The sequence below is a fragment of the Monodelphis domestica genome, chromosome 5, assembly GCF_027887165.1.
Source record: "Monodelphis domestica isolate mMonDom1 chromosome 5, mMonDom1.pri, whole genome shotgun sequence".
NCBI classification, from domain to species: Eukaryota; Metazoa; Chordata; class Mammalia; order Didelphimorphia; family Didelphidae; genus Monodelphis; species Monodelphis domestica.
The window spans coordinates 39,504,363-39,517,035 of record NC_077231.1 but is presented as its reverse complement, the minus strand read 5'-3'; the positions used below and the strand labels follow the sequence as shown (position 1 = coordinate 39,517,035).

At 39.6% G+C, this 12,673-nt stretch overlaps 1 protein-coding gene across 2 annotated transcripts in view; it reads right to left on the bottom strand.

The window, feature by feature from the left end:
• SRGAP1 (SLIT-ROBO Rho GTPase activating protein 1) overlaps nt 1-12,673 on the bottom strand; it is a 340,469-nt gene that overhangs the window by 78,985 nt on the left and 248,811 nt on the right. For both annotated transcript variants that reach the window (XM_056800690.1, XM_056800689.1), the window contains exons 7-8: nt 9,340-9,561; nt 7,341-7,442 (exon numbers count right to left, since the gene is read on the bottom strand). In XM_056800690.1, coding sequence (XP_056656668.1) covers nt 7,341-7,442; nt 9,340-9,561 — 324 coding nt within the window. The remainder of the gene's footprint in view (nt 1-7,340; nt 7,443-9,339; nt 9,562-12,673) is intronic.

The window sequence follows — 12,673 nt, the reverse complement described above, 5'->3', positions numbered from 1 at the left end:
CTGGATGGGAGTCATTAGAATTTCTGTCTCCCCCTCACCACTGCCCTTTGGGGAGAGGAGGGATGTTGTAGGAATATGACTTCCATTTTCTGCAATTTCTCTCCTTTTTTACATTTCAGAATCTCTTAGGAAACTTTTATTATTGGTTCTCTTGCCCAATTGGAAAGGGATTTGGGCATGGAGGCATTTCTCCTTATTATCTGAACTGGCATAAATATGTGGGTGTTCTTCCTACTCTTTCATCTATCAAAATCCCATCCATGCTTCTCTTCAAATGCTTGATCCCTTCTTCCACATTATGAAACAAAGACAATGATTACTCTCCATCTCTTCTATTTGGGCCATTAAAAAAAATCCTAGATGGGCAGTTATTCATGTTAATAATCTTTCAAAATGGATTGCAAGCTCCTGGAAAATGGCAGTCCTATCTTACATTTCTTTTTTTAAGTACTGCATATTGGTTCTAAGACAGAAGAGTGGTAAGAGCTAGATAATGGGGGTTAAGTGACTTGCCCAGGGTCACACAGCTAAGATTGAACCCAAGACCTTCCGACCCATTAAGCCACCTAGCTGCCCCCTATATTTTGTTATAGTCCCCAGAACATCTCATGTAGAGTTGATATTAAGAATGTACTTGTTGACTGAGGTGAAATCTTACAGAAATAATAATTTCTCGATTGTCGACTATTACATGCTTCCTGTGAAGTCTCTCCCAGGTCTCTACCTTCCTTGTTTCACAATGGGAATTCTGTTCCATATGGCAATAATAGATGTAAAACTCAGGGTGTGTTTTGCAGAAACATCAGAAGAAACCCAATTAATTCCTCCTCAGGTTTGTTTCTAACGTTCAAAGTATGGCTTGTCTTATCCAGTTTGTACCTACGATGTGCTTATCCACATCATTGCCTGGGGAGCTCAGCAAATGTTCCATAATAGCAGCAGTAATAAGGGTATGTGTGGGGTTTTTATGCTTGGAAGTTCCTGGACACACAAAATTGAGGCTTAATGGGACCTAGTAAAATGCACTGGGAGACTTGCCAAAGCCCCAAACTATGTAGTACTCTGCCCAGAAGGAAAGCCAATGGTTTCAGTTTCAAGAAAGATTCAGTTGCTAGAGTATATACATCTCAAAAAGCCTAATTACCTTGGCTTTAGCATAAATTCACAAATTTCAGCAAGGGTGGCCTGATTTTTGTAGATGGAATGGGAGTTGGGAAATTATGCTGATTTGAAATCCAAGAAAATTGGTTAAGAAACATCGATGCACTCACATCCCGATGAAGATAAACACATTAGAAATAATTAAATGAGGCTGAGATGAACTAGAGTATAAGAATCATTTTTGAAGACAATTCATTATTCAGAATTCTTATTTTAGCATTTACTAGATCTAATTGGATTCATTTCAGACACAAGGAATTAGAGGTTAGACTAGATGGTCTCTAAGGAACTCGAATCATGATCCTGGGTCCCCTTCTCTTCCTTCTATAAAAAGGGCTCCTTTCATTTTTGTAGCACCATCAGGTCCCCATAGGTTTAATTATCATCTCTAGGTGGACAATTTTCAGATCTCCATCCATTTTCACTCATTCCTGAGCTCTAGTCCCACACCACCAACTGCTTATGAAACATTTTAATCTGGAAGTCCCAGAGGCATCTCAAGTTCAGCACACAGAACTCATTATAGATCCCCTTCCCTCTCTTGGTGTAATCTTCAATCCCACATTCACTTGCATCCCTCATCTTCTTTACATCTACATAGCTATCACCCTGTTTGAGGAGCTTATCATTTCGGGTCAGATCTATTACACTGGGAGCCCTGTCTTATATCTTTTATTGTTGGTGGTGAAATCTTTACCCTCTCTCTTAGAATCAATACTTAGTATTGGTTCCAAGATAAAAGAGTGGCAAGGGCTAGGCAACTGAGGTTAAGTGGCTTACCCTGGGTCATACAGCAAGGAAGTATCTGCGGTCAAATTTGAACTCAGGATCTCCTGTCTCTCCCTAGGTCTGGTTCTCTATCTCCCTAGCTGCCCCCTTGTCTTAAATCTTGACTCACTCTAATCTATCCTACACACAGCTGCCACTGATTTTTCCCAATGTGCATCTCTCTCCTACTACTTCTTCTTCTTCTTTTTTTTTAATAAAACCCTTACCTTCCGTCTTGGAGTCAATACTGTGTATTGGCTCCAAGGCAGAAGAGTGGTAAGGGTAGGCAATGGGGGTCAAGTGACTTGCCCAGGGTCACACAGCTGGGAAGTGTCTGAGGCCAGATTTGAACCTAGGACCTCCCATCTCTAGGGCTAGCTCTCAATTCACTGAGCTACCCAGCTGCCCCCTCTCCTACTACATCTAAGAGCAAATAGATTAGCTTTCTCTTTCCCCCTTCTCTCTCTCTTTTCCCCTTCTCTCTCTCTCTTTCCCGCCTCTCTCTCCCTCCCCCTCCATGAGTATTGGTTCCAAGGCAGCAGAAGAATAGTAAGAGAGAGGCAAGGTCTAGCTCTCTATCCACTGAGCCATCAAGCTGCCTCAATAGCTAATTTCTTTTTGGAATTTAGACCTCTTGGCAACCTGAACCCATCTTACTTTTCTAGCCTCATCAGACATTATTCCTCTTCACACATGGCGGATATAATCTAGTCAAGCTGCCTTTCTTATTGTTTTTTACTCCATTTCCCACCTCCATGCTGACCCCCATTCCTGGGATGACCCCCATTCCTGGGATGTATGTCCACTTCTTGGAATCCCTAGTTTCCATCAAGACTCAGTTTATGTGCCACTTTCTGAAGTTAGGAAGACCTTCCAGCCTCAGGCACTTATTCGCTGTGTGATCTTGGGTAAGTCATTTAATCTTTTTTAGCCTTAACTAGAAATAGAAAAAAAATAAATCTTCACTATAAATAAAAGTGTCCTCAACTAAAATGGGGATAACAGCACTTAACTTGCAGGATTCTTGAGAGGATCAAATAAGATCATATTTGTTAAAAAAAAAACAAACTGAAAACTACAACCCCTTAGCACAGTGCCTAGCACACAGTGGACACTATATAATGCCTCCTCCCTCCTTTTCCTTCTTCCCTTCTTTTTTGATCTGTGGTGTCCTAAACCCTAAAAACCACCGTATCTCTATTTTGCATCTACCAGCACATGTCCATGTTGTATCTCCCAATAAAATGTGTGCTGTTTGTGGGAAAGGACTGTTTTGCTCATTTTAGTCTCTAGCATAGTATTTGGTACATAGCAGGCGCTTTAACAAATGCTGGTTCATTTACCGATACTATGAATTATCATGTTATCTCTTGGATACACATGTGTTTATAATCCACATTTTATGTGACAAACATGAATTCACAAGGCATGGATCTATATACTTAGGCCAGGGCAGCTACGTGGTACAGTGCATAGACTGTCAGGACAAGAGTCAGGAAGACTCATCTTCCTAAGTTCAAATCTGGCTTCAGACACTTAATAGCTAGATGACTCTGGGCTTCACTTAATCCTTTTTTGCCTCTGTTTCCTCATCTATAAAATGAGCTAGAGAAGCAAATGTCAAAGCACTGGCATTTTTGCCAAGAAAACCCAAGTGGGGTCATGAAGAATCAAACTACTGAAAAATGACTGAACTGACCACTCATACCATTCTGGAGAAAGAGAAATAAAACACAAGCCCAAAGGTCCTAAATATTTATGATGAATATTAATGGTGGCTTAAAATAAACGGTGAGTTGCATAATAACTAACACTGTTGTGTTTAAATGGGGACCATTTTCAACATTTATACATCAGAATTTTTTTTTAAGTGAAAAATAGTCTGCTTTGATCTGTATTCTGACTCCAATAGTTCTTTCTCTGAGGGTGGATAACATTCATTGTCCTATTGTCCCTCCAAATTGTCCTGGATCATCTCACTGCTGAGAGTAGCTCAGTCTTTCACAGTTGATTTTCATTCATTATTGATGTTACTGTGTACGATGTTCTCCTGGTTCTGCTCATTTCACTCTTCATCAGTTCATGTAGTTTTTCCAGTTCTTTGTGAAATCATCCTGTTCCGCATTCCTTGGAGCACATAGTATTCTATCACCATTATATGCCATAATTTGTTCAGCCATTCCCCAAGTGAGGGACATCCACTCAATTTCTAAATCTTTGCTACCACAAAAACATACATCAGTATTTCAATGAATCTATGATTTCCTCAAGGATACTGAGTGTAGATCATCTCAGGCTGCAATTTAACTCCAAATTCTCATCCTCTATAAATCTTGTTCAAATTTTCCTACACAGCCAGCATAAAGGAACTACTCAATGTAGTATCAGAGTTTTTCTTGGCTATTTTTAAATTTAAATTTTATTGATTCATTAAGAAAAAATTTCCATGGTTATAGGATTCATATTTTTTCCTTCCCCTCCTCTTACTCCCCCCCTCCCATAGCCAACGTGCAATTCCACTAAGTTTTACATGTGATATTGATCAAGACCTATTTCTATATTATTGATATTTGCAGTAGGGTAATTGCTTAGAGTCTGCATCCCCAAACCCCTTGGCTATTTTTAATGATTTGTAGACCCCTGCATAATAAGGGGTGATCCAGGGAAGAAGTCTTAATTCAGAATTAAGTTTTAGTCACTTAAAGCTTAATGTAGATTTTCGGAACACACAAGGTTTCCATCTTTTCAAGCAAGCACATTCTTGCTTTCATACTGGCCCAGTTTTTTCCCCATCACTTCACTACAATGAGGTCAAAAGAACCCAGAAATCCCCCATTTGACTTTCTTGCCCAAGCAAAGAGAAGCAAAGTTACAGATTGCTCCAAAATTAACTTGTGAAACATTGGAGAAGATAAAAGAGGATGAGCACTGTTGACAACTGTTTTCTATCAGTTAATTTCTCTAAGAAATGGTGACGGCCAGTGTTAATATCTTTGCTTTTGTCCATTCCCTGTATCTTGAAGTTGGCATTTTGCTTAAACAGTTTTATTATCTGTTCAGTTTCATCTCTACAAAACCTTTTATTCCCCTCTAATTTAGAATTGCTTTCCACTTTTATGCTCATCAAAGATATGATTGTACACAATCAATAGATTCTGGCATGGCTTCCATATTGATAATGAGTTTCTTCTTGGTGTACTTGCCACATACTTGTCTTCCTTAAAGAAAGTAATCATGATATTGTAAGGTTTCTGAGTAGCCTATCAATCTTTTGGCTTCCTTCATTTGCCTTTTTTTTTTAAACCCTTACCTTCTGTCTTAGGATCAGTACTGTGCACTGGTTCCAAGGCATTAGAGCAACAAGGGCTAGGCAATGAAAGTTAAGTGATTTGCTCAGTTAGAAAGTGTCTGAGGCCAAATTTGGACCCAGGACCTTGGCCTGGCTTTCAATTCACTGAGCCACCCTACCAACCCTTCCTTCATTTCTTGATTCTTTACCTTTTGAGGAAACTAAGGCTGAAAAAGGTTGAGACTTTCTCAGAATCACTGAGCCACCCACCCTACCAATCCTTCCTTCATTTCTTGATTCTTTATCTTTTGAGGAAACTAAGGCTGAAAAAGGTTGAGACTTTCTCAGAGTCACTGAGCCACCCACCCTACCAATCCTTCCTTCATTTCTTGATTCTTTATCTTTTGAGGAAACTAAGGCTGAAAAAGGTTGAGACTTTCTCAGAGTCACTGAGCCACCCACCCTACCAATCCTTCCTTCATTTCTTGATTCTTTACCTTTTGAGGAAACTAAGGCTGAAAAAGGTTGAGACTTTCTGAGTCCTATGGTTATTAACAACTAGAGCAGAATTTGAACTCAGGTGTTGACTCTAAGACCAATTAACCAAAAGTTAACCTTTCATTTTGCCATAACATAAAATCCTTTGGTTTTACTTTTAAAGAGAATGCTTATATACTTACACAATTCAGTTCTCCTCATACTCTACTGACTAGGTTTTGGACAAAGGTGGCACGTTGAATTGTTGTTACTCAGTCATTTTCAGTTGCGTACAACTCTTCATGCTCCTATTTGGGATTTTCCTGGCAGAAATACTATAGTGATTTGCCATTTCTCCAGCTACTTTTATAGGTGAGGAAACTAAGGGTTAAGTGACTTGCCTAGGGTCACACAGCTAGTAAGTTTCTGAGGTCAGATTTGAACTTGGGAAAAGGCATCTTCCTGACTCTAGGTCAGGCACTGCCCACTGGGTCACTTCACTGTCCTGCACAGTCAGAGTACCAGCACTTACATCGATGTTTCTAGGTGGTCTAATAATGGTGTCATTCGTCATCCTCACCAAAGAAACTGAGGACTGGCTTGTTCAATGACTTCTAAAATCTGTTTCTGATGTAATAACTCGAATGGCTACCTTTTGGGGATGAGTCTCTGCCCTTAGCCAGGCTGGTGCTTGGCTAGCAGACACAGGATGCCACTAAGACAGTTCTCTAAACTCTTCTAGCCTGGTAGAACCTTCTTGAGCTTGGTCTGCTCTGGGATCTGGAGTCTGGAGAATTCAGGGTCATCTCTAGGTTGAGCTTTCCAAGCTTGAACATCACTTAAGCATCCAGCATGGCGGATTCAGACCCAGGAATGATGGACTCTGTGGCACTCATCTGAAGACCAGTTTTGCTAAGTCTAGCAAGGACCACAGCTCATAAAGTGGGCCATAACATCTCACGACAGTTCCATGCCTCCGATAATTCTTTTAGGATGATGATGATAATAATCATAGCAAACATATTTCTAGTACTTTAAAGTTTGCATTTAGTTAGTTAATAAACTTGTACCTTGTTTTTCTGAGAATCCCTACTAAGTGTCAGTTCTAAGGCAGAAGAGCAGTAAAGGAGAGGCAATTGGGGTTGTGACTTCTCCAGGGTCACACAGCTAAGAAGTGTCTCTGGTCAAACTTGAACTCAGGACTTCTTGATTCCAGATCTGGCTTTCTATCCAGTGAGCCACCTAGCTGTCTAGCAATATGCTTTATAAATATCATCTCACAACAGCCCTGGAAAGTAGGTGCTACTATTATTTTAAAGGGGTGGAAGTGTAGGTTGAGAAGTGTTGAGTGACTTTCCCAGGATCACACAGCTGTTAAGAGGTAGGGCAGGATTTGAACTCAGCTTTTGACCCCAAGATGAATACTTTAACCCCTACATCTTCTACCAATAGCAGGCAATAAGACTATCGGATTTACTTATTACATATAATGCCACCAGCTATTTTTAGATGTAAAATGTCATAATGGATGTGTTGTGTTATGAACATAATATTTAGTACAATATTTAGGTGATTTTCAGATGCTTATTTGGTGCAAACAATGACCCACACCAATATGGCTCTCATGGGAAGAAAGAAATCTCACCTCCTCATTCTCGATCTTGAGTGTGGCCAATCGTGACTGCAGCTGCTGGTACCTGAGCATGAGCTCTGCTTGCACTGGCTGCTGGGCACTGACCTGACACACCTGAGAAAGAACCACAAAGCATCCTTATGCCCCAGCCTGAATTCAAGAAGCCAGAAATTCTTCCCAAATTTTAAATACCAGATGAGTCACTGCTGGTCCCTTTAGAATCTCCATTAGACATCTTTTAATAGCCAGCTCAAGAACTCAATTTAAAATTTGCACCTGTTACATAAATGGCAAGAACAGCATGCAGTGACATGGCTGAGGTAGGTAGCAACATGAGAACAGAATCTGGGTAGAATTTAGCTCAAATTAACCTGGAGATTGATTAGGCATTGACTGTGATGTTCATGCTCCAGAACACTCACTCACTCACTCTCTTACTCTCTCCCTCCCTAGAATCAATCTTCCTTCCTTCCTTCCTTCCTTCCTTCCTTCCTTCCTTCCTTCCTTCCTTCCTTCCTTCCTTCCTTCCTTCCTTCCTTCCTTCCTTCCTTCCTTCCTTCCTTTTTCTTCCTTTCTTCCTCTTTCCTTCTTTCCTTCCTTCTTTCCTCCTTTCTTTCTTTCTTTCTTTCTTTCTTTCTTTCTTTCTTTCTTTCTTTCTTTCTTTCTTTCTTTCTTTCTTTCTTTCTTTCTTTCTTTCTTTCTTTCTTTCTTTCTTTCTTTCTTTCTTTCTTTCTTTCTTTCTTTCTTTCTTTCTTTCTTCCTTCCTTCCTTCCTTCCTTCCTTCCTTAGAAAACATTCTTTTTAAGCCTTCTGTCTTAGAATCCACCTCTACCTTAGGATGCGTCCTTTCTTTTTCTTCCTCTCTCTCTCTCTCTCTCTCTCTCTCTCTCTCTCTCTCTCTCTCTCTCTCTCTCTCTCTCTCTCTCTCTCTCTCTCCTCTCTCTCTCTCTCTCTCTCTCTCTCTCTCTCTCTCTCTCCGCCCCAGAACTATTTACTATATATACTATTTACAAGGCACTATGAAGGGCACACAAATGCAAAAGTAAGATAATCTGCCTCCTCAAAAAGTTTACATATGCATCACAGCTATCTTCCTATTCAGAATTTTGTGTCTTGGAGCATATGCTAGTTGGTTTGAGACATGTCTAATCTAGTCATTCATTTGGAGAGCAAATAAAACAATAATTAAAATAGAAATACTTTAGAAACAGAATTTTCTGTTTTCAAATCATATATAGACTTTATCTCATATGAAAAAGATGACATTAACTTTATCTTCTACAGATGATTTCATCATCAATACATAGATTACACAGTTTTCTTGATATAACCACAGCAATTAAAATCTTTATTCCTTCTGTTCTAGTTCTACACAGTAAATTCCAAATAATCTATTCTTCTAGTAGCTGTCATAATTTGAGTTACTATAGAGAAGTGTAAATAATTATTTCTCAAAATTCACTTCAGTGATCATTTTTTGAGAAAATGAATAGAAACAAGGATTTAAGAAAATATTTTTCTCTGTAATTTTTGATTCTACCATTGTAGACATGTTTTATTTTTTTTAACCTTCCGTCTTGGAGTCAATACTGTGTATTGGTTCCAAGACAGAAGAGTGGTAAGGGCTAGGCAATGGGGGTCAAGTGACTTGCCCAGGGTCACACAGCTGGGAAGTGTCTGAGGCCAGATTTGAACCTAGGACCTCCCGTCTCTAGGCCTGGCTCTCAATGCACTGAGCTACCCAGCTGCCCCCTTAGACATGTTTTTTTTTTAAATACAGTCTTTCCTTCTCCAACTTTTCCTGCCACTTAAAAATGAGTTCTTCACATGGCATTTTTTAAGTGGCAGTACTGACCGAACTTTGCATAATACTATTCTAACAGGGAGGGCTGGAAGCAATAATCATAATATTCTGTGAGACAATGGAATGAGATACTACACTGGGTTGGTATCGGTGTTGGGAAAGACAACAGGAGAATCACTCTAGCTCAAGCGGTCATCAATTACGAACCTCATCACCCATGTGAGACTGAAACTCAAATTTCATTGGTGGGCAGAAGGCGGCAGGGTACATCTCCATGAATCTCTGCTTATCACTCCGGGGCTCTAAATTATCAACTGCATTCTCAATAATGTCCAAGCCTTCGTGTCTGGAGGTTTCAAGGTTATACTCTGCAGAAAGATATGTTCTGAGGGCTCTGTTCAGACTGGCATGGTAGCCCAGATCACAGCACTAAAGAAAGGAAGAAGCAAAACCAAAACGAATCACAGGAAGGAAATAATAAAACAGAATCGTTTACATTTGCTTTACAGACAATGAGATTACAATCTGTAATCTAGTAGATAAAACCTGGAGGAATGCAAAGCTACATTAGTATTTCAGATCTTGACAATTACATCCAAGTCTATAAAATCAAAGGATCGTAGATTTAAAACTATAATTTAATAATTTAAACAATTAAAATTTAACCTAGTCCAAATTCCTCCTACTTTACAGAGGGGTGAAATTAACGTGTCTAAGGTTATACAGGTACTTAACAGTTGAGCTGGGACTCAAACCCAAGTCCTTTCACTCCAAATTCAAGGCTTTTTCTATTATATCACACTGTTTCTCCCAGAGCACAAAGAAGGGGAAATTGTTAATAGTAACTCCCTCTCATTTTCCTTAGAAATTTCTTCCATATCTTTTTGTCCACCCCCCCCCCCCCAACCCGTACTTGTAACCTTTACCTAGTCATAGTAAAAGCAGAAGGGCAAAGGCTAGGCAAATTGGGTTAAATGCCATGCCCAGGGGCATCAGCTAGAAGTGTCTGAGGTCAAATTTGAATGCAGGTCCTTCTGATCCCAAGCCTGGTACTCTATTCTCTGTGCCACTTAGTTTCCTTTTTTAAAAAACACATTTGTCTTGTTACATCAAATATGATAAATAGCTACTCTTCTTGGTATCTTAGTCTGTAAGCTCCTTAAGGCAAGAACTGTCATTAAATTTGTATCTTTTAAGCACTTAGCACAGTAATCTATATGTGTGAGCTCTCTCTATCCCTACACACACACACACACACACACACATACACACACACACACAGGAACTATAAATGGTGGGTGGGAGAAAAGGGAAATTTGTAAATAAATATTTGGTGCCACAGTCTTAGACACTGAGCTGTATACAAATATTATCTTATTTGATCCTTATAACAACCTGGCAAGGCAGGTGCTTCTATAATCCCTATTTTATTGCCAAGGAAACAGGCAGATAATGATTAAGTGACTTGCCCTGGGTCACAGAGCTCATAAGTATCTGAGGCTGAATTTGAACTTGGGTCTTCCTAACCCTAGTCCCCGCATTCTATCCACTGAGCCACCACCTGCTTCTAGAATGAAGGAGTTGAATGGCTTGTTGAATATCTGAGGAAGTAAGATGGAAGTAAAAGCAGAATTAAATCTGGGAAAAGAACAGAAATGTCACTTCCCATCATTCCCTTTTCTCCTTGGTATCGTACTCTCTTGTTCCACCTTATAGGAAAGAGGTCTTGGAATTCTTCAGTCTTCACCCCTTTTTCATGTTTCTCCTTTCTTTCTCAGAGGAGCTAATTTTAAAAATAGGACCCTCATACATTAGTGATGTGTGCATGATGGACCTCGAGTCAGTGTATACACGGCATTTCAGTTCTCCAAAGAATGCTGATGGGTTTTAGGTACCCAAAGAAAACCAGATCTCTTCATTGTAGACTGAATTCAAAAGCAAAAGCATAACTCTTCATCAGAACTGCTTTGATAACCTTGTCACAGGAGGGTTATCTGAGAGCTGGAGCTGTTTAAGCCTGGAGATGAGAAGGCTCAGGGGGACATGAGCATTACTTTAAAATATCTGATGAGCTATCATGAAGGCGAAGGATTAGATGTGATTTGCCCTGTTCCAGGACAAAGAAGAACGACGAATACAAGGAAATTACAAAGTAAAACACCTTGGCTTACTGAGATAATGTCCAAATTGTCCTGTGTGCCTTCTCAGGTGACAAGAAAATTATTTCTAAGTTATTTAGCTCTGGACTTTTATGCATAAATGTCTTAATGGTACATAGATCTTATCCTAAAGACATAGCTATGGTGGCAAGCAAAGCTTTGTCCTAGGTGATGAACTTCAGAGGAAGGACTGGTAATTTAATTATTGCATTTGGATGTAGAAGCAGCCAGATCACAAAGGGCACTGTTCTATGGTTAAATCCCTCCTTCAATGTGGGTAGAGGGATTCACTCTGCTTTGTGCTAGCTTCTTCTGATTATGTTACCATTAAGATTATTTCCTATGCTTCTCTGTTCTCTGAGCAAGCTCAAGACAAACAAGGGGCTCAAAGAAAGTGGACTGTGGCATAATGATGAAAGTTGGTGAGCTTCACCGAAGAGATCCCCTCCAACTTGATTGTAATTTACTGGTCTGCTCCCTTTCCATGATTTCTCTTCCCCAGATACCATCTTCTATTTCCCCAGACTCTGGAATTTCTAGATATGGAACTACCTTCTCCAACTTGGGAATACCAGATTGAAATCTCATTGCCATTGAGCAGGAAAAAAAGGACCCTGTTATTGGAAAAGCCTGAGGGCAAAATGAAGGGATGGTAGAGGATGAGATGGCTAGAGTCATGGAACCAATGAATATGAACTAGGACAGACACTGAGAGATAGTGGAGAAGAGAAGGCTCTGGTGTCCATGGGGTCACAAAGAGTCAGACACAACTGAACAACGCCAAAGAAATCTTCAACCAGACAAACTGCTGTCATGCTGTCATATTCCTTAATCATGCCAAGAAAAAACATTTTAAATCAACATTTGCAACTTGCCTTTTGGAAGCAAGTCATTGGTCATCCATTCTACTTATGACCCTTGATGGATGGAGGCCATTAAGCTACAAAAATTTAATTATTTAATGTCTTTTAAATTTTAGTCTTAGACATATGAACTGAAGAAATTTCTTTTACTTTTCTTGCCCCCTAATGCAATGTGTTCTTACATGGACCTCACTGAAATTTTAAAATGATTATTTAAAAAATTCAAAATAGCTCTCAGCTTCTTCCTTCCATAAATTCAAGGCTCAAAAAAACTCCTAGCTGTATATGAAGTAGTTTTAAATTTCTGTGGGCCAAATGATGCCTTGAATGTGCCTCACTCATGTGGATATTGACAGACTCCTGGTAATTAAAGGAATCAAGCTGCCTGCTGATCAGGCCAGCTGCTTTATATTTTATGAATATGGAATCCGGTGGGACTTGGAAGGAAATTCAAACTGGGAGGAATGAAATTATACAATAGACGGTCTGATTTTTTACAACAGAATGCTAAAGCTCTCC